Here is a 23,203-nt window from a genome sequence, read left to right on the forward strand (position 1 = left end):
TGGATGAAACCCAAGCGGTACCGGTTTGCGGCGTGGTTCCAGTCACGTGGCGGTTTTTACGCTGTAATTACCAAAACGCGTTTGACGCGAATTTTTGTTTTTTTTTATTTTATTATTGTAAATATTTTTTCGTTGACGAATTTGTGAATTTAGAAATTTAGTTGACGATTTAGTTTTTTTGTATACGACTAGCATTAATTTTTTTGCGACTTTAAGCGACATTGTAAATATTTTTCTCGTAAGCTTAAAGCATATTTTCAGTCGTTCCTGCGCAATTTCCGAGTAGCAGTTTATTCTCTAAGTTCCGAAAGCTGTAGAAAAAGTCTCACAGAGGAGTTTCTCCGAGAAGTAGCTGCGGGCTCGTAGTAGCAGGGGCAGTGGACCCCGGTACCCTCAAGATCAAAATGCCACCACGATCCTACATCTCCTGTTAAGAGGTCGAACCTTATGGCATTGGGGCATATGTACCGGTAGGTCGTGCGCCCGCAGCTACCACCATAAGTGGAAGTTGTGAGCCCACATACGTAGCATCGCGCAGCTCCATTAGCGGCGCGATCTAGCAGTGTAGTTCGAGGAAGCTTCACCGATCGGATGCTGTGAAAGCAGCATCAGTATGTTTTTCGTTAGCTTTGCTACACAACGTTGAGACTGAATACCTGCTATGCAGATGAGTAGGCTCAACTTAGGGACTTGTTTTTATACTGTAGTAATCGTGTCTTTACTCATTCGCTTGTATATTTCGTGTAGTCTTATTAACATTGTAATAGAGCAGATTATCGTAGAGAAGCTGTCTCTGACTCACGTAATAAAGCGTCTTAAAGTACCTAAGGTATCAACTTATTTGTGTCGCGTTCGTTCTACGATCTTAGCAGCTGTACCTCAGCCTTGGCCTAGTATAAGAGTGTTTCCCGACATTCTTCCCTCATCGAAGAAGTTACCCCTATTCGTCATCATAAGTAGCTTCTTCGATATATGTAGCAGTTAGTCCACCCAAGTGGCAAGTGCGGTAACACCCCACACTACTACAACTGGCATAGAATGTCTTCCAAATGTTTTATAATAACGTATAGTACTTTTGTTTACTTGTTAGACTGAAATTATTAACTGCGAAAGCGATTGTGAATTGATTTCTTTCAGTTTCGTGTATTTTTAATTTTCTTGTACTGATATGTTTGAGTGAATTTATTCTCATAAGCTATCGTAATTTATTATTCATTTCGTATTCGTATTATTTTGATTAAAAATTTGTTTACGTTTTTGAAAATTTATTTTTTTAATTTTTTCTTTTCAATTGTGCTTATTATTAGAATGATTTTATGCACATTTTTCTAAAATTATTCACTTAAATCAGTCGTTGCATTTTCAAAAATTCGACAAAAATCGAAAAATTTACTTTGGAGTTGTTGAAATTTTGTTCATTTGAAATTGTGCTGCAGAAATTTAATAATGTTTTTAATTTTTGTCAATTCAAGCTTTTTCGAATGTATTTTCACCATTTTACTGGTGACACGTTTTTCACACACTTTCATTCGTTTTTGGCAAATTTTTATTGAGATTTCGGCGCATTTTTGATCAATAATTTTTTCAAAACATACAATATAGTCCGGCATATGACAATAGGAGTAATTGCACCCCCCCCCACGGCCGATCCTCCGGGACAACTTTTTTCTTAAAGGGGACATCCTAAGGAACATTTTAAAGCAAACTTGCCTCAAAAAAAGTTGGCCTTACTCACAAAATGGCGGCCATTTTGATTGACAGGTCAGCCGAAATCGCAGATTTTGCGTTTCAACATAGGACTTGCACGAAAATGTTCAAACTTTACAACGGTAGATCGAAAGATCATGCAAAAATTTGTCACCTGTCAAAATTTCAAGTGCTAAAGTGCGTTTTTCGATTTTTGGTGAATTTTTGAAAATCGAATTTAGGCCAAAAATGAGGGAAAAAATCAAAACTTTACCAAATTGACCAAGAAAGCTGAAATTTGGGATATACCCTATTCTCGACATGCCAAATCGATTGGAAACGGTTTCAACCAGTTTTTAGCAGTTTTGGAGCCTCCAGCAGATTTTTGAAACTCGAAATGTCCACAAAATTCCATCAAATTGGAGTTGTAAAACTGAAATTTATTCTAAAAACTGATTTCAATACGCTACGAAGTACTGCAGGTGAATTTATGTAAAAGTCGTTTTGGAGCCTCCAGTGACTTTTTTGAAAATTCCCGAAGCCTCCAGCAGATTTTTGAAACTTGTCATTTTAGAGCCTGCAGCGACATTTTTGAAAAATACTGGAGCCTCCAGTAGATTTTTGAATCTTGAAATTTCCCCACAATTTCATCAAACCGAGATGGAGAGTCGAATCTCATTCTGCAAACTAATTTCAATACGCTACGAAGTTGACTGCTGGTGGATTTCAAGTCGTTTTGGGGCCTCCAGCGACTTTTGGAAAGGTTGTATGGTGTTTTTTTGGAAAATTGAAATTTCCTAAAAGTAGCTGGAAGCTCCAAAACTATTTGAAACCACCATGCACCATGTAGCCTCCGAAGTAACTTTCAGCTTGCCAACTCCGTCTGATAAATTAATGTTGGGGAGATTTAAAGTTTCAAAAATCTACTGGAGGCACTAGTAATTTTCAAAAAAGTCGCTAGAGGCTCTAAAATGACTTGAACCACCCGAAGTCGTCTTCAGAGGGTGTTAAAATTAGTTTGCACAATAAATTTCGACTCTCCATCTCCATTTGATGAGATTTTGTGAAAATTTAAACTTTCAAAAATCTGCTAGAGGCTCCAGTAATTTTCAAAAAAGTCGCCGGAGGCTCTAAAATGACTTGAACTCACCTGAAGTCGTCTTCCGAGGGTGTTAAAATTAGTTTGCAGAATGAGTTTCGACTCTCCATCTCAGTTTGATCATGTTTCAAAAATTTACAGGAGACTCCAGTAATTTTCAAAAATGTAGCTGGAGGCTCTAAAATGACTTGAACCCACCTGAAGTCGTCTTCAGAGGGTGTTAAAATTGGAGTGTAGAATAAATTTTAGCTTTCCATCTCCATTTAATAAAATTTTGTGAAAGTTTAAAGTTTCAAAAATCTGCTGGAGGCTTCGGGAATTTTCAAAAAAGTCGCCGGAGGCTCCAAAACGACTTTTAAATTCACCTGCAGTACTTCGTAGCGTATTGAAATCAGGTTTTAGAATAAATTTCAGCTTTACAACTCCAATTTGATGGAATTTCGTGGACATTTCGAGTTTCAAAAATCTGCTGGAGGCTCCAGAACTGCTCAAAACTGGTTGAAACCGTTTCCAATCGATTTGGCATGTCGAGAATAGGTGGAGGCTCTAAAATGACTTGAACCCACCTGAAGTCGTCTTCAGAGGGTGTTAAAATTGGAGTGTAGAATAAATTTTAGCTTTCCATCTCCATTTAATAAAATTTTGTGAAAGTTTAAAGTTTCAAAAATCTGCTGGAGGCTTCGGGAATTTTCAAAAAAGTCGCCGGAGGCTCCAAAACGACTTTTAAATTCACCTGCAGTACTTCGTAGCGTATTGAAATCAGTTTTTAGAATAAATTTCAGCTTTACAACTCCAATTTGATGGAATTTCGTGGACATTTCGAGTTTCAAAAATCTGCTGGAGGCTCCAGAACTGCTCAAAACTGGTTGAAACCGTTTCCAATCGATTTGGCATGTCGAGAATAGGGTATACCGCGAATTTCAGCTTTCTTGGTCAATTTGGTAAGATTTTGATTTTTTCCCTCATTTTTGGCCTAAATTCGATTTTCAAAAATTCACCAAAAATCGAAAAACGCACTTAAGCACTTGAAATTTTGACAGGTGACAAATTTTTGCATGATCTTTCGATCTACCGTTGTAAAGTTTGAACATTTTCGTGCAAGTCCTATGTTGAAACGCAAAATCTGCGATTTCGGCTGACCTGTCAATCAAAATGGCCGCCATTTTGTGAGTAAGGCCAAATTTTTTTTGGGCAAGTTTGCTTTAAAATGTTCCTTAGGATGTCCCATTTAAGAAAAAAGTTGTCCCGGAGGCTCGGCGGGGGGGGGGGTGCAATTACTCATCCCGGACTAATACATAAAAAATAAACCGAAGCAATGAAAAACACGAATCACAAGAAGATAATACACAATTTATTTACATACATAGTAATAAATATTCACAGCAAAAAATATCACAAATCAAGTCTTGAAAACAAAATAAGTATTTTATTAAATCGTTCCGACGGTAATAACAAATATTTATAATTGTGAAACAGAAAATATTCGAAGAATCCGCATAATACAACCAAATTATACAATCAAATCGGCGGTGATAAAGTACCTATACAAGATACGTATAAAAAAATTCAACTATGAACCGAATAATTTTTACTAGATAGGTACGATTAATTAATCAATAATTTATCTTTTTTATCAATCTTATGATTAGGTCCTTCGAGATTATCGTGGTAACTGATCACCGAACCACCTGTAGCTGGTTTCAAAAATTGAGACGCTACGTCTATCATTGGAGCACCTGTTTCGTTTTCTATTCCAATCGTTGGCAGGTTAGGAGATAGCTTTGAGTATAGACCCGATAAGAATACATCTTTCGAGTCTTTGGGTACAGTTACGGGTAATGTCTGTTGAAGAAATCAAAATTTATTTTAGATCGATATTATTGGTAGGTAGGTCCCCTCCAAATTAACCGAGAGGGTCCAAATTTTCACAGTACAATGGGATGATGTACCCGAAGTGCCTTTTGCATGTTTCAACCTTCCAACCCCATTTTTACAGAAAGGTCATTTTTTTGGAGGGGCACAATATGACCCCAAATAAATGAGAAGGGTCCAAAATCATACCATTGGTCAATATCCTCATTGTGATCAACATATCCAAATTGCAGCTTCCTACGTCATCTCCATCCTGATTAAGGTGGGAAAAACCACATTTGACCTTAGTTTTTGACCCCCTCACCCCTAAAATTGACCTAGGGGGACCAAATTTTCAGCATACAATGAGAGGGTGCCCCTTGAGTGTTTTTTTCAGAATTCAACCTTCCAACCCCATTTGACCCTACTCCGGGGTCAAAAAAGCGTATTTTTACGTGTTTTTTGACGTTTAGCCAAACCTACAGCCCCTCCAAATTGACGTAGAGGGTCCAAATTTTCACAGTACATTGGGAGGATGTACCCGAAGTGCCTTTTGCATGTTTGAACCTTCCAATCACATTTGACCCCTCTCCAGGGTCAAAAAAGTGGATTTTTTCATCTATTTTATGTGTTTTTTGAAAATTTTGACGTTTAGCCAAGCCTACAGCTCCTCCAAATTGACCTAGAGGGTCTAAATTTTCACAGTACAATGGGTGGATGTACCCGAAGTGCCTTTTGCTAGTTTCAACCTTCCAACCCTATTTGACCCCTTTCCAGGGTCAAATGTGTTTTTTGACGTTTAGCCAAGCTTACAGGCCCTACAAATTGACTTAGAGGGTCCAAATTTTCACAGTACATTGAGAGGATGTACCCGATGTGCCTTTGGCCGGTTTCAGCCTTCCAACCTCATTTTACCTAAATCAAGGTCAAGACAGGTTTGTTACCACATTTGCCAAAGGAGGAAGAAGATAGTTGGGCGAAGCCCAAGGGGGGTGCAGGGGGGACAATGTCCCCCCGCGAATACAAGAAGGAAACAACGGAAGGAGAGAGTTGGGCGAAGCCCAAGGGGGGTGCAGGGGGACAACATCCCCCCGCGAATATAAGAAGGAAACAGTGGAAGGAGAGAGTTGGGCAAATGAGAAGGAAACAGCGGAATGAGAGAGTTGGGCGAAGCCCAAGGGGGGTGCAGGGGTCCCCCCGCGAATATAAGAAGGAAGCAGCAGAAGGAGAGAGTTGGGCGAAGCCCAAGGGGGGTTCAGGGGGGACAATGTCCCCCCACATGCAGGCGAAGCACAGGAGCGAAGCGAGGGTGCGAGTAGTTCAAGAGAAGTGCAGAACATGAAAAAAAGCATGCACAGGAGGTAGGTGGGCGAAGCCCAAGGGGGGTGTAGGGGGGACAAAGTCCCCCCAAATACAAGCGAAGCACAGGAGCGAAGCGAGGGTGCGAGTAGTTCAAGAGCCCTCAATGTTTCTGGCACAAAAATTTGGCTCTTACGTAGCGGCAGACTGCTACGACTTTTTTTTATTTTCAGAAAAATCGAGTAAAATGTCTTTATTTTTAGCCCAAAAAAATTCATAATGACAACATTTGATTATCTTACAACGTAAGGTAATATTCATTCCCATGTTAAAAAAATACGTTTTTCTCAACTTTTTTTCAAAGCTCAGCTACCCCAAAAACTTTAAAAATTGGAAACTTGCCCATTTAACACTTTTTTAAAGTCCTACTCTGGTACACCTATTTATCTAAATGTAAAGTTTCTACCACCACTCCCTGGATGCTCTGTAAAATTTTTTTTAAATAACACCTCATTTTTTCCAAAAAAAAAGAAAAAACAGTGTAGATGGTAGGTTTGACAGATGCATTGAAAAATTTGAAACCACTATCATTCTAAAAATCTGTATACTGTGTTTTGTGATTCTGTTGATGATGATGAGAGAACCCACAAAAGAACAGAACGTATTAATTTTAATTTATAACCTGTAACTGTCCGGTGTGCTCAACAGCCACAAAACTGACAATAATTGACCTTCGGCACTGATGGTTTTCCAGCCACAACCCAAATTCACGATCTTAGGCTTAATAATTTTCAATAAGGCATCAAAGATGCTCCTTGACATTCGAAAATTACTTCTAAACTGATCATTCGTCATTTTCCGAATTTTTTTCAAATACCGCTCCTGCTTATTCCTAGAGCTTTTTCTTTGCGTTCTGTGCGCTGCCTCGAAAGCTGTGATCATCATCATCACTGGAAGACTCCGATGAACTGGAACTATCAATTAGTACAGCTGCAGCAGTAGCCAAAGCTATACGGATGAAATCAGAAGCGCTAAAAGGAAGGAATATATTACATTAAAATTTATAATTTCTGAAACGGAGTTGCCCCTTCAATTTTGAAGTTAGGTGACTTATGATGACTAAGTTTTAGTTTCTTTGGCCATTCTTCAAAAAAAAATAATATTAAATATTCCAAAATAAATCATTTTGTAAATTTTTCAAAATGTCTGAAAAGTTCAAACTTGCCGCTATTAAATTAATTTAAAAATTTTAAAATGAATAAATAAGCCCAAGGTACTACTTTGTCATTTCATTTATTTATTCATTCATTCGTTAACACTTACTGAGGATCCATAGCTAATTCAGTAATTCTTCATTTAAATTAAACAAGAAAAAAAAAGTACAAATAAATATAAAAATACTACAAACAATTAATAAAATGAACGTGCTGAGATCAAAATTTTATTATCATTCTATTATTACAAAGCCTCCTTCTTATCCAATCATAATACATTGGCACGCTTGTGGTCATTGGTAAAAGGCTGACAGCAATTTTTATGTAATAAATTGTGCTGATGCATTTTAGAACAACGAATGATGTTGGTTCAGCCAATGTCAGCCAATGAAATAATTTTAGAACGACAATTACCACTGATAAACGTTGTCTGACTCTTTTACCCTCACTTCGCTCGAGAAAAATTGAAAATTTTCCAAAAATTATGTTCTGTCCTCTTTTTAAATTTTGTTTTCACAGGCCAAAAGCCGAAGAAAATCCACAAAAAGTATTTGAAAAATTTAAATTATTCAACATTTTTGCTTCCAACTCCTGGCTAAATAGCTTGAGAAATCCGTGGAAGGGGGGGTACCTAGGGTAAAAAGTTGAGAAAATCTGGCAAAAGAAATTGAAAATATTTCAGTGTTACCCCCTCCCCCTGGATCCCTGTAACTAAAATTATCTCCCATGAACTAACTTTTGTAATTTCTAGCTATTTAGCCATTCTGGAACTTCCAGCGCAATTTTTGTTTCCCCAGAAATATAATTTTAAAATTTCTCTTACGAAATATGTGGAAATCAATTTGGGAAGCTAAAAATTGTGGTCCATTTTCGGGTCTATTCAACAAGTTTGTCCACATTTAATTTGATTTTCAGGCAAGCACATCAAGGACATTTTTTTCAACCAGTATTCTCCACTAATCAATCATTTAAAAAAAGGTTGGTTAAAAAAACGTACTGTGTGTGACTGTCTAAAATTCAGCTCAAATTTGGATAAACTCCTTTAATTATGTAGATCAAAAAAAGCTGGTTTTTAGATCTTCAGCTCTTCAAATTTAAAAAAAATGATGGATCAACATTATTGTAAAACTTGAAATAGGTCTAGACATACCTTTCCCCAAGACTTCTTCAAAAAAGCCTCAAAAGTTTTTTTTCTCCATAGAAATAGCTCATTAACAGTAGGAAGAGAGTTACAAAACTGTCTTTGGATTTGTTTCTTTATCATTAGAAGTGAAAAGAACTGGCCCATAGAAAAATTTCACATAACTCATGGCAATAACTTGGTTTTTTTCTGAAAAAAAGGGGGGTCCCCCTGAAAAATTTTTGGAACCCTCAAAGATTCTGCAATACCACATTTCCATCCTCTGGGCGGCACTGCTACTTAGTAATTTTTTCTACTACATTTATGTATTTACCTTTTACCTGATTATTTGTTTGATATCATTGTGCAGTTTTTATGAAGTTACATGAGTCCCAAATTCGTTTTTTTTCAACTGCACAATTTTTTTTCCAACTGCACATCAATTTTTTGGAGCTACACAATATTGTTGGAACTACATGTTAGAATAGGCACTGAGTAACGTATGATTAGGAATATGAAACGCATTGTACATACAAAATATAGTTACTAATTATTAATATTTAGGTACGGCATTTATTGCATATAGTTACAGTGTGTTCATTACCGAGTCGCCTGATTCAACCCGCATATATTGAATTATTGATTGTGTTAAAGGTCTCCTTCCGTCCCAAATTCGTTTTTTTTCAACTGCACAATTTTTTTTCCAACTGCACATCAATTTTTTGGAGCTACACAATATTGTTGGAACTACATGTTAGAATAGGCACTGAACTGTAACGTATGATTAGGAATATGAAACGCATTGTACATACAAAATATAGTTACTATAGTCTGTCTCATTTAACTTGACCTCTCAAAAATTTCCTACGTTGTCAAAATGTGCAATGTTTTGATGTTTACAACTGCATAATTTCGTTACATAATACAACAAAGTCAAGCACTGCCCATGAAAAATAATATTTACTGGCTGCCAAAAATGAAAATACTGTAATTTTCACAATTAAAATTACATTTTTCATGTTATTTTCCATTATTATTATTAAAGATCGTGCCTATTACTTCAAATTATCTTCAAATAAGTAATGTTTCAAAGTTTCAATTCATTTTCATTAAAAAAAAAAATCAGCATGTTCATTTGCTTTACTTTGCCGTATTTGCCGCGTAAGGTGGGGTTGACTTTACTATTTGTTTTCTTTTGAAATTATTTGTGGCAACTGTGCGTTGTATTTACACAATGCGATAGAGTAGTGTGTAAGTATTGGTAATGGTCAAGTTAAATGAGACAGACTATAATTATTAATATTTAGGTACGGCATTTATTGCATAGTTACAGTGTGTTCATTACCGAGTCGCCTGATTCAACCCGCATATATTGAATTATTGATTGTGTTAAAGGTCTCCTTCCACTTCTCAGGGCATTCATTGATTACCTTATTTGCATACACATTGAATTCTTCTTTGTGATTTTTCGCAAGATAATTGTATTCTGTCCACCCTAACATATCATTGCATGCCTTACGACATGCTTGGTTTTCAGTGGTATTTACAGAAGGTAAATCATCGCGGATAATTTTCACTGTTCTCTCGATGTGGTCATTCATGTGTTTTATTTCGAAGTACTGCTCATGAAAAAAAAAAAAAAAAAAAAGAAAATCTTGATCACCATACGTACATTATACTATACTATGTTATATTATGTATCTATTACTACTTATGTACTTATGAATCAGCGATGGGCATACACTCCAGCCCAGTGAGAAGCGTGTTCTTCAAGTGAAAACTATAGTTTCTTTGTAAATGTTGTATGAGTAATAGGTGTGTACAGAGAGTGAGCTAGTTGGATGAGTCAGAATTCAAGGAATAGGTTGAGGAGTGAGAGAATGAAAAGTAGGACACTCAAACATGACGATTCTATATCATTTATTAATTTAGTACATAGCCAGCTAGACCATAAGTATGTACTGAGACAGTTTAATAGTTGAATATTGTACATAATACTGAATATATCGTTTTGGATAGAACCTGCCTATTATTTCATACGACAGAATTGGCACCCAACAAGGAAGAACCAAGGTAAATACTCCGAGAACAATGGTAAATAATTCGTTGAATTAATTAATTATTGAGTGAATTATTATATTCGCACCATTCGCGTAATTATTATTTTAATCATAAGTGAAGAAAAAGCACCAAAAGTGAATTTTCAAGAAACCAACCAAGGACATTTCTGAAATTTTGAGCAAAATCTAGGATCAGTAAAGCTCAAGTTTTCTATAAAAATGATAGGAGATACACCAGCCACAACCAAAACTCTCATTTTCCATCCAGGTTCATTTTCTGGCCTGAAAAATACTGCAGATGAATTTATTCAAAAATTTAAACTATATTCCAGTATAAATGATTGGGATGATGTGAAAAAATTCAAATACTTTCCTGCCTATTTAACAGATTTGGCATTAAATGTTTACTATAACATGGACAAAAATGAAGTAAAGGACTGGAAAAATTTAAAAGCACAATTTTTATCAGAATTTAATGGCAGTGCAAATAAAGATTTGGGTGAAATGAAATTGATGAAAAGAAGCCAGGGAGAAAATGAAGGCATTTTGGAATACTTGACAGATGTGATTAAATTGTGCAAAATTTGTGAAGAAAAAATGGAAGAAAGAAGAATTTGTAGGTTTATTCTAAAGGGCCTGAAACCTGAGATAATTTCTGCAATTGGAATGAGAGAAAATGGAACTTTGAAACAACTGAGAGAAAATATCCAAAAATATGAAGCCAACTTGCAAATAATAGGAGAAAAAAAGGAAACTGAAGACAAAATTGAAAAACTAATACATGAAATTAAAACAATAAAATCAAAAATCATGGAAAATGAAAAGAAAAATGATACTCCAGTAGAAAAAATAATTCATCAAACTGCGAATAAAATCAAACAAACAACAAATTACGAAAATGAAAAAACTAGTTTAGAAAAAATTATTGAAATGACTGTAAGCAAAGTGAGTGAAAGAAGAGGGAAGAGGCTATAATTACCAAGGAAATCAAGATAGAAAATACCAATACAGGACACACAGAAATCAAAATTACAGAAATCAAAATAGACAGGATGATCAAAATTCAGATGATGAAAGAAATGACCAAAGAAAAGATATACCATATTGCAGATACTGTAATCACAGGGGACATGTGGAGAAAAATTGCAGAAATAAATTATATTGTGAAATTTGTGATCACCTCGGACATGATACAGATAACTGCAAAAATGAGTCAAAAAACTGGATAAGAAAAGGCATCCAATTCCTACCAAAACTCCAGTATTCTACCTACACAATGAAAAATCAACTGAACACTTTACAAAAATTGAACACTTCAACAGATTCACTTTATTGAGGTATTTTTCCGAAGATGAACATGAACAAATTAAAAATACCATAGAACAGAACAAGGAAAAAATTATCCACAAATAACCAGAAAATTCTGGAGTAAAAATTCACCACATTGAAAAAGCAAACACAATTTCTGTACCAAATTTGGAAATACCTATCTACATTGATAATAGAAAATACAAAGCAGTGGTAGATACTGGCAGTAACCTGACATCGATAAATGAAAAGTTAGTAGGTGACCATGAAAAATTAAACAGTTCAAATACACAGCTACAGTGTGCAAATGACTCATCTACGGTAACAGGCATGATTAGGAAAACATTTGCATTAAATAGAAAAAAATACTCAGCAAAAATGAATGTTACGAGAGGTTTAAGTTCAGATATTATACTAGGTGTAGATTTTCTACTAGAACATGCCGCTGTAGTTGATTTTTCCAAGAAGATTATACAAATAGGAACTGGAAGGAATGCCATTCACATACCAATGGATGAGAGGTGGATTAATTTTTTTAATAGACCACTGATAATTAATATGGTCAGCAATAAAATTATACCAACAGACGATATAATCATCGGACCAAACAAACGTAAAGTACCTATTTAATCTAGCTAGATATGAATGCTGAGCTGGCAGAAAATGAATCAATTTTAATTTTGCCAACTCAGACATTCCATAACACAGCCAGAATAAGACTAATTACCAACAAAGAAGAGACAGGGGAGTGGAAACTTGAACTTCACAATTACACCAACATACCTCAACGAATTTATGCAACACAGCAAATAGGCCAAGTTCATATTATTAAGCAGGCATATGAAATGAAAACTGATGTGATTAAAACAGCACCAAATGAAAAGGAATTTTCAACAAATGATGAAGTGAGAGATAATGAAGGAAATATTATCAATATTTCTAAAAATCTAAAGACAGAAGATAGGTTGAAAGTAATCAAACTAGTTGAAAAATACAAACACCTATTCACTATGAACTCACTGCAGGTTAGCAAGGCTAATGTGGACGAATATGAATTGAAAGTGAGAGATGATGAGCCAGTAGCCTCAAGATCATACAAATTAGCTCCTGTTGAGAGAAGAGAAATTTGGAGGCAAATAAATGCTATGGTTAAAGCAGGCATTTTGAGAAGGTCAAAATCTAACTACTGTGCTCCAGCCTTCTTAGTAAAGAAAAATGGGAAATTTAGATTTATCAGCAATTTTCAAGAGCTGAATAAAAAATTGATCCCAGATAGAAATTCTGTTCCCAGAATGGGAAATATTTTCATGGCACTTGAAGGAGCCAGAAAATTTTGTATTTTAGATTGTAATTCAGGTTTTCACCAAATACCTATCAAAGAAGGATCCAGATATTTGACAGCTATCATTGTAGATAACCAGATTTTTGAATATTGTAGGCTACCTCAAGGGCTTATGAATTCGCCAGCAGCCTTTAATAAAATCATAAGTACAGAGCTTGCTGATTTATTATATAATGCGTTGCCTTATTAGGAAAAGGTCGTAACTACAAAAAAATTTTTTCCGAGATAAACGCATTTGAAGTTTTTAGGAAGCTATCTTACGTTAATTATAGTCAAGTCACTTTGAGTAATAAATTTTATCAACTTTGTGATCATTCTTCTATGGATTTCTGGAAGAAATATTACGCTAGAGCGAATATTCAATTTATTATTTGAGAAAATATGAAGGAGTATGCATATAGGACCTTTTCTTACTCAATACTCTTACTATGAAAAGGTCCTATATGCGTACTCTTACTATGAAAAGGTCCTATATGCATACTCTTACTATGAAAAGGTCCTATATGCGTAATTGCGTACTCTTATCAATTTATCATCTATCTTCAGTACGTTCTGTTAAATAATTAATGATTGATTAATGAATGAAATTTTATTATTTGATGTTCTAAGTTACGTTTTTCGTTTTTAATCGTGCAATCTATAATGGAATCGAATCAATTGGCTGAATCGGCAGTGAAAAGAAAACTAAATAATAGTACAGACGAAGTGAAAAAAATATGTAGACGTCCATTACTTTGTATTACAAACAAGAATAGTACCGTATCACCGTCAGCTGCAGCTCAGTTCATTCCGATCAAAAACAAAGATACTAAAACTAAAGAAAGAGTGTATACGGCTGCTGAAGACGATTTTGACTTCGCTCCACCGTCTGATGAAGAACCAACGTACAAATACCTAAACGAACCTGTGAGGAAGAAAAAAGATCGAAAAAATTTAACAGGATTCACCTGCCACCTCTGCAAAGATTTTTATAGAGGTGATGAGAAAATGATACAGAAGTGTTCGAAGCACCGTTATAAATTTGCCAGATCAGTCACACCTCCAGGTATATGGAAAGTTACATTTAGTAGCAGCGATGAATCGGATTGAGAAACAGAACAACAATTAGCAGTATTGATTATGTAATGATCTCTACTTGTAAGTATGTTTTCATGTCCCATGTACCTTTCTTAGTAATAAACTATTACATCCGAAATCAATCTTATTTATTCAACATCGTTATAGAAAATTCACAAACACAATAGAGTCGAAACGAGTAATAAAAGATTAAAACTTGAAAGTTGAACATTAAAAAATACAATCACTCATCATCTTTTGATTTCTTCGATTAAAAAAATAGAACAAAAAGGCTAAACAACAATCTCCGGTTCTTCAAACTCGCCATTCCTGTTTGTCACCCAGTTGGCTTCATCTTTTACGTGTTTGCTGCTTGGTAGATGTTCATAATACGCGGCATACTCTTGAGGAATTATTCTTTTATTGAGCATATCGATTAGATCTTTTTTTTTGGCCACTGAAATCGGCAGCTGCTCAGCGTACGCGGTTTTTCTCAAAACAAATCGATTTGTAGCACCTTCGGAACCATCTGATTTACATTTCCTGCGAGGAGTACGACTGACATCCAGCTTTAAAAATTCACTCTTCACATCGTATTTGAAGAAAACAATATTTTCCGAATCTTCAGTGAACCGTAGCCATTTGATTTTCAGCCAGTCAACGTTGTTATTCTCGACATCTTTTTTACGATTGATCATTATTTTTTCCGTTAGAGCCCTGATGTTATAAAAATCAGAGAAGTACAAGCGTTTTACAATATATGGAACTACCGGTGGCGTTTTCTTCTCATTACTCTTCCGCGCCCTTTTCATTATGTTTTCATATTCTGTAGGCGAGTAAACTGTTTGATTTTTTCTAGTCCTTTCAATCAAAGAATGTGCTGAATCGCACTCCATAAACGAATGCCCCGATTCCATGAACTTGAGGTCAATGGTTTTTAAACTCGGAATCGTATGCACAGCGTGCAGAAGTGTTGCTGTAACGAACTGATTCCGATTTTGACCCGGACAGGTATCACAATACAAAATGACTCGTTCTACAGTAGGTTTCAAAGATAAAAGATAATCGTATAGGCAAGAACTTATTTCGGTGCTTGATTTTCGTCCGTTGCATTCGTCGAAAACGTTACAAACACAATCCGCATTGCTGTCATAGATGGTGAAGTTGTAAACACTCATCTTACGTTTGTAGTAAGCTTGCGCATCTTCGCAATACGGAAGTACTAACACTGCTTGTAGATCGAATGTCCCATAAATTAGAGATTCGTCTGTGGCTGCGAGACGTTTATCATTAGCTTTCATTTCTCGTATGTCTTCTTTCCTCTGGACATGCGCTTCATACTCTGCTGAACCATCCGCGTTGTTACAAACAGTACACTGATCCTTCAATGGTTGATGGAATTTGATTCGAGGTTCCCATGCATTAAAAACCTTTCGGAACTTATCAACTGACACAGCATCAGCTCCCATTTCTTTTTTGTATAATTCGTAAAGCTTCGGAAAATCGATTCCTGGTTCCAAAAATAAACAAGTAGAATTTTTGCGGCAGTAGTGAGATGGAAGCTTAGGGATGGCGTTGATGAAAGTATTCACTTTTGCCAGCAGCCGTTCTGGAGTGATTCGTCCCAATGGAACGCGACCTAAATTACCATGATCTGGATTAAATCTGCCTGTACTAGGACTAATTCGATTCGCAACATTTCGTGTAACTTTAGTCGAGATTCCAAAAGTCCAACAAAAAAATTGTTGACATACTCTGATCATATCGCCAGATTCGTTTGGTAGCATGTACGTAACACTAAATTTTCGTACAACAGATGGATCGTCTGTAGTTCTACGTTGCACACTGTTTACTATCAGTAACGTGCTGAGAAACGATCTTTGAGCTTTACGATCAAGCTGGCGGTATTCTTGAAAAATGCTACTTTGTTGTTCATGAGTAATTACGTTACGACAATTATAACGTTTACAATCACAATCATCCGGTTTCAACTTTTTCTCTTCAATAGGATTGCCAGCTCGACTCGAATGTGGTTTTCCAGCAGTTACAGAGGCAGTGTGGACATTCTGCGCCCAATTATGGGGTTCCGCGAATCTGGTACGAGGTTTTCGTTTACGTTTTCTCGTTCCAGTTTCTATAAAAACGCAAACTTACTTTAGAATACCTGCAGAATGTTTCGTTTAGGTAGTATGAGCGAAGATTAAAAATTTACCTGTATCTGTAGTTGGCTCTTGATTCTCATTTTCGTCATTAGTCTTTGTAGAGCTATCATTTATTACGATGTTTGGATCAACGTTACTTTCTGTAAAACATAATGAGTTGTTTCAGAGAAAGAAAGTGATCGTTTTTATTTCACTTAAAATGAAAATAACGCAAGGGTACCTGGTTCAGGTTCAGGTTCAGGTTCATTCCATAATCCTTCTTCGAAATAATTATTAGTAGCTTCAAGCAACACGTTGTATTCCCCTTCGATATCGCCTTCTAGTTCAGCTACTATTTCGATTTCGGCCGGCTCGCAATATACGACTGATAACAGTAGGTAGTTAGCATCAGATGAAGTGACAAAATTGATTTTTATTGTACTAATTTCACGCAATGAACTTACCATCTGATATATTTTCCGAATCCATTTTCTTATTTCTCTTTCAAACGAATTAAATTAATTTAAAATCACCAAATGCAACAGAAACGAAAAGATCAGCTGGTGTTTCCCGGTAAAATTCGTAGTTAAGCCCTTTTCATATTAACCATTTTTTATGTGTTGTATTTAGGACTTTTCGTTTTTTGGCTTTTAGGTATAGATGAGACCACCGAATCTCGATTTTCAGTGTTGCATCGCGTAGAGAATAAAATTCCCTTTCCAGTGATATGTCAAACTCATTTTTCATTTTTTTTGTAGTTACGACCTTTTCCTAATAAGGCAACGAATGGAGTGGTAGCTTACATGGATGATATTTGCTCATATGGAAAAACCTTTGAGGAGGCTTTAAAAAATCTTGAGCTGACACTCCAAAGACTTGACAAATTGAATCTTAAACTCAAAACTTCCAAGTGCAAGTTTTTCTTTGATGAAATCAAATTATTGGGCTACAAGGTAAATGGAGAAAAAATCTAGCCAATTGAGAAAAGTACTAGAGCAATTCGGAATTTTCCCAGACCAATCACAATGAGAAATGTGATGTCATTTGTGGGAATGTGCTCTAATTACAGAAAGTTTATCAACAATTTTGCAAAAATTTCAAGTTGCCTATCTGAACTCACTAAGGGTGATGTGAAACCTACCACAAAGGTCAAATGGAAAGAAGAGCATGAAGAAGCATTCCAAAAATTGAAAACTTTACTAATAAGTGAACCAGTTTTGGCAATTTATAAAGAAGAGAGAGAAACGATTGTAGAATTGGATGCTGAAAGCACAATTTTAGAATTTTTGATTCTAATTGTCAAAGAATTTTTAATTTTTTTGAAAAATTTCAGTTTTTAGAGAAATTTTTATTTTTTCTTATGTTTGGTTTTAAGCCAAAAAAATGAACATTTTCAAAACTTTTAAAAAATATTAATGGATACATTTTCCTTTCTTGAAGAACCAAAAAGGTGGTGGAAAAAATTGGTTGAGGATTTTGAATAAAATATGGAAATACCCCCCCCCCTCACTACCACAAAAAAGGAAAAAAGGGTATACCTGGATAACGGGTGTTTGCGGCCCCAAGAGCTTTTGGGCTCTTATGCACCTTAGAGGATGTACCTTGACCTAAAAACATACCACACAAAATTTTGGACCTCCACCTCCTTCCCTCTCGAGATAAAGTTCTTTTATTGTCGTATTTTTGAAAAATTTTTATTCAAGTTTGGATGATCAAAAATTTTTCTATCTAGATATGATAAAATTTTGAATAGTCTTGATCGACCCCTTCATGGTTTTTTTGCTATTTGAAAATTTAAAATGTTAAAATAGCACTAATACCTATTGCACTTCACTGGATTTTTTTTACAGTGTGTGCCCATCATTGGTACTTATAAACCTAGTATTTAAATACCTATAAATCAGGAGAATGATAATGGTTTATCTACTTACATGCGTTCTTGTGCAAATTGTGGCATTGGCACGTACAGCTTTGGTATCACTCGTTACCACAAAAGGAATTATTTTCATTTTTTCAATGTTCTTATAGTCATCATTTAGTAAATACACGTGAAGATATTTTATACATTGTTTATATGCTGCATTGAAATTTATATCAAGTCCAAGTTCAAACACTGTCAGGAAAGTGTGATCTGGTGAGAATATTACTACATCAGGTCTTCCAACAGTTTTCGAATCCCTAGTTACGGTTTTCTTGAAATCGTGTTGTTCTTCCAGAGATATCGGAATGTAAAAATGAAATGCCGCCATTAAAATCGATTCGATAAGTGCTTCGCTACTATAATAATACATGTATTTTTGAGGTGTTTTACTAAAAAGAGGGAGCTCAATTAATACATTGTGGAAATGATCAATCAGATTTTTGCAATCAGTCTGATCAGTTTTTGTAATTTCTTTTAAATAAGGAGTAAATGATTCCATAGCTCGACGAAATTGTGATCTTATCTTTGGTGAGCCTGCCCGTTCATCAACTAAAATATCACGAAAAGTATTCCACAATACGCGTCTAACATCTTCATTGGGTATTGTTAAAATTAGGTGTGTTGTGTTACTACTTCTATGTTTGGTCACGTATCCGGTGGCGAATAAAAGCGAAAATCCGAGGTAACTGTTCGAATTGGCAGTCCAATACCATTCTTGTGGTGGTAATTGAACAGCACAATCAATACAATGTGATAGTATTTCCATCGATTGTCGAGATAAAGTTAGAAAATTATTATCAGGAGTATTTTCAATCAATAGTGTCCCATTTGAAGCTGTGAGAAGACTCATAAACCCCATGTTGAAGTCGCGGAATTTTAATAACTGGCGCAGGACATCTTTTGCCTCTCCTGTTTCTCCCCAGTAACAAAGTAGTCTGTTGTTTCCGATTGCATTGAAGTAGTGAACCACCGAAATAGGATTGTAACGTTTGATATCATCGCCAAACAAATAACCATCGTAAAAGTTGATCAAATCCTGTTCAGTATCGGGTAAGCCTCCTGGCATTGCCTTAACATACTCGTACATAGCATGAAGATCTTTCTCACTAAATCCGTATGCATTCATTGGGAAATTGTCCATAATTGTGTACGTGTTAATGCTTAATAATGAAGATGTAATGTCAGCATTTTTCCAAGGGATTATGCCTGTAAGTATTACTTTTTGAATAGCCAGGTTGCCTTTCACTAGGTTCGAATAGAAAGTAGAAAAAAAATCCAAAATTTCATTTTTTACTTCTGTAGGCATGCCATTGGTATTTAAAAACACGCTTCAAAATTGAATCATATTCGTCAATAAGAAGTATTACCGGTTGACTAAAATACATATAACAGTTTCTCACAAGTGAAGTCATAGCCGCAAAAATTAAGTTTCTTAGCTTTTCAGGATCCGTATACTGATATGCCATAGCCAATTCGGAGTAATAATCATCAAAGTCTTTATATTTCCAATAGCCCAAGTAAAAATTGTTAGAATAGGCATTGGAAATTTCATTAGCAATATGTATACATCACAAAGTGAAGCATGTTCAGCTTTCATTTTCTGAAAAGTTATAAATATAACGGGGTATTTGTTCATATGCTTCTCTTTGAAATATGAAGAGATTCCAAATTTAGAATTGAGTTTCACTACACCGTCTCCATGGCGACAGGATGTTAACGAACCAGTTTCGAAGATCTGGTAAGCTTTTGTTTCATTTCGTGGGACGCGTTCCCAAACGTGATTGATTTGTCGCACCTCTATTTCAAAGAAGCATTTTACCATATACAAATTTAATGACTTCCCAAATCTTCGGGGAAGCACAATTGCCACGTTTCTTTCCTTAGCAATGTAGTTAAGTAACATCGAGTTATCAACAAAAAGCTGGGAGTTACAAACAAAATCGTAGTAAGAGTTGTCATTTATAAAAATACGATCAAGACTTGATGAATAATTAGTAGTGATGACGCGCACAGTTGATTCACTTTGTTGAAATAGTTGCTTTATATCTTGTGATGAATTACATCCAATGGCGCAATAAATAATGTACAATAGTAGAACCCAAAGATTCTGTATTAGACTGATTAGTCTGAAAAACAACAACAAAATGTCATTTAATCTTTTTTTTTTATTAAACTTATTACAGTATATTTATCTATTTTTTTTTCAACTTAAATTTTTGGCTCACTTTTTTTGTAGTCCTAAAAAATATTTAATATTGCAGAGTTTTTTAAAAATCAATTAAGGATTGAATCATTATTAAGTATAATTATTATTATTATTATTACATTATGTACCTAATTAATTTTTTTGTAGGTACCTATGTAACTTAGCTTACCGTAAGGTGGGGTTACTTTGTGATCGAAAATGATGTTTTTTTTAAAAATAACGCTTGTTCTACGAAGCTGGCCAACTTTTTGAGTAAAAAATAAGAAACTACTATCCTTCGGATAGTCGCCGCAACGAATGATTGTTTCTTATCTTTTAAATAGATACTTTCAAGTTTTTTTGAATTTTTTCAAAATTTTTAGTTTTTCAAACTTTGTTAATTTTTAAAAACAACTTACTTTTGTAAAATTTTTATTTTTAAAGTTTTCCAATTTTCTTCAGGTTTTTCAAAATCTTTGATTTTCTCAAAATTTTCATTTTTGTTTTAAATTTTTTGTTGTAAATGTTTCATTTTTCTCAATACTCTTAGTTCCTTTTTTGAAAACTTTCAATTTTTCTAAAATTTCAAATTATTCAAGTTTGTTAAAATTTCAATTTTTTCATTTGGTTAGAAATTAGAAATTAGAATAGAATACGGAATCGTAGAATGTTCTGAGCTTACCCGAGTGGTTCCGAAAAAGGTGCTCCTTCGCTGCGGATAGACGCTTGTTTCAGACACACAACTGATGACACCCATGATCCCCTTTTCAGACACATTGCACGAAATTCCGCTAGTTGTCAGCCACTTCGCTCGTACTCGCGAATACGGATGTAAATGTATCACATGCTTTGATACATACACACAGCAATCCGCAATTAGTAAGATCAATGGGTCTATAAAGAAAAAAAAATGAAGAACAGTTGTGATAAATTTTTCTAAAATGAAATTTCAAATAATTCTGATGAAAGGACAAATGCAAATTGGGAAAGTTCGAAGATATTGTATGATTTTGGTATGTTTATAGTCTAAACAGAGCGATAGTTCAATATTTTTGGAACAAAAAAGAAAAAGTTATGACGTGTTCTTCATTGAGTCGGCCGTGTTCTTCATTACCTATGAACTTGTGGGTAATGAGGAACATGATGTTTTTGTTAAAAAATTCATCATTCACATTTAAAAAACAACTTCTTTTTCATTTTTTTTTTTACCAAAAATACTGAATTACCACTCAATTTAGAACATAAACATATCAAATTCGTACAAAATGACAAAATCTTCAAACTTTCCAAATTTGTACTTCGTCGTTATAATTAGATGAATTTTTTACTTTTGGTGTCATTCTATATCCTAAAACTAAACGTAACGTTTCAAACTTCAAACTTCAACCTTCACAGCTTCACATCCATCGAGAATTTCGAATTTCTAACGTAAATAAAGTATTGCTAACAAACACATCAGTGTTCCCCATCACCATACAATTACGAAAATTGTATGCTCAATGGAGAACACAACCAGATTTTTTTTTTTCGGTCAACATCCCTGGAGAAAATTGAAAATTTTTGAGAACATCGAAAATTAAATTTTAAGAAAATTGAAAATTCAGAAAAAAATTCAAAATTTTGAAAAATACAAAATTCTGAGAAAACTGAAAGTTTTAAGAAAATCGAAAATTATGATAAAATTAAAAAATGTTTGATAATTGAATATTTTGACAAAAATTTGAATATTTTGAAAATATCGACGAAAAACACGAAGTGCGAACGCATGAGAAAAGACGAATTTATCTACGCGGCCCAAAATCAGTCTTAAATAATTAAGAGCTAGTCATGTAAATTGTCCTATAGACCAAGATCATTCATCAAGCTAACATCACTTATTCTTTTTTTTTTTACTATCTAATAAATTAAAACAAATATTTTCAAAAACTTACCACCCCACTTGAAGCAGTTGAGAAATAAAAAATAGCGATAAAATACACTGTCAACATTTTAGTAAATTACGAGTGAAAATTGAAATCCGATTTACCGACAAAAAATCATTTCAATGTAGAACGCGAACATTGTACACCACACATGAAAAATATTATAATCATTTATATCACGAGCGAAAATTAAAATCCACGAAACAGGAGATACATCCAGAAAACAGATTAACTGAAAAAAACATCGACGAAAAAAATCATTTCACTTTACAAACTGAAACATTATGCTCAACAGTTGGTATTCGAGTAAAACTTTTCATCTACATCTCGTTATTTAATACCAGAGACATTCGCAAGAGATATGAAAGCTTATCAAGGTTATAAATAATGAGGAATGCTAGATTAATTCGAAGAATTTTCTCGATCATGAGGAACTTCTTCAACAGATAAAGATTCTTATTACTTTACTCTATCCGACTTTATCTTACGAGTATACCTAAACCTTTATTAATTTTGAAATCAATTTGAAACAAGCTATCAGCTATCGCCAATCTCAATTGCTTTTTGCTTTTCATTCAATCATTCATTTGAGAAAATGAAAAATTCCTAATTTTTAAACTGTTCCGAGTATTTGAATTTGAAAATGAAAATTATCTACTAGTAGCCAATGCCAATTAGCTAATCTATCCAGCTATAGGCTATAAGAAATCTGAGGTAGCGCTACAGGGTGTGTTATCGAGCTCGAGCACCCCTTTTGATCTTTCGTTATATTCAAGCAAATCTTAGCTAGGGCGGCCAGCCGGCGGTCAACTTGATTTGGACCCCCTCTGAGCGAATTTTGTAGAATTTTGAGAAGTGATTAGAACTCCAGATACTCCTACTTGGAATTTTCAACTTACCACACCATTTAGTCAAATCTCAAATCGCCCCCCTACCCGCAAAAAAAATCGCAGAGGCCCCCGGTTTGTGCCATTCGGCATCGTTTCATGACCTCTAGCC

General features: G+C 34.8%; 2 protein-coding genes across 7 annotated transcripts in view; both read right to left on the minus strand.

Annotated features, from left to right (window-relative positions):
• Window positions 1-4,114: 4,114 nt before the first annotated feature.
• Window positions 4,115-23,203, minus strand: part of LOC135845720 (uncharacterized) — a 75,088-nt gene continuing 55,999 nt past the window's right edge. Inside the window, exons 1-5 of one of the 5 annotated variants that reach the window (XR_010558813.1) lie at window positions 22,214-22,571; window positions 20,965-21,176; window positions 18,108-20,223; window positions 8,874-9,888; window positions 4,494-4,627 (exon numbers count right to left, since the gene is read on the minus strand). Coding sequence is in view for 3 of the 5 variants with exons in the window: in XM_065364513.1 (XP_065220585.1) it covers window positions 9,628-9,888; window positions 18,108-19,403 (1,557 nt within the window). In the remaining 2 variants the exon portion in view is untranslated. The other 4 variants (XR_010558812.1, XM_065364513.1, XM_065364512.1 and 1 more) reach the window with 4 other exon arrangements.
• LOC135845719 (uncharacterized) lies at window positions 14,168-18,101 on the minus strand. Of its 2 annotated transcripts, XM_065364511.1 has the most exons (4): window positions 16,641-18,101; window positions 16,418-16,561; window positions 16,248-16,337; window positions 14,168-16,169 (listed from the first exon to the last, which is right to left on the minus strand). In XM_065364511.1, the coding sequence occupies exons 1-4, from the start codon at window positions 16,663-16,665 to the stop codon at window positions 14,329-14,331; spliced, it is 2,100 nt and encodes a 699-aa protein (XP_065220583.1). In that variant the 5' UTR covers window positions 16,666-18,101; the 3' UTR covers window positions 14,168-14,328. The 2 variants fall into 2 exon arrangements, with proteins under 2 accessions (XP_065220583.1, XP_065220582.1); XM_065364510.1 differs by having other exon boundaries at window positions 16,418-18,101.

Source organism: Planococcus citri, chromosome 4 (assembly GCF_950023065.1).
Source record: "Planococcus citri chromosome 4, ihPlaCitr1.1, whole genome shotgun sequence".
NCBI lineage: Eukaryota > Metazoa > Arthropoda > Insecta > Hemiptera > Pseudococcidae > Planococcus > Planococcus citri.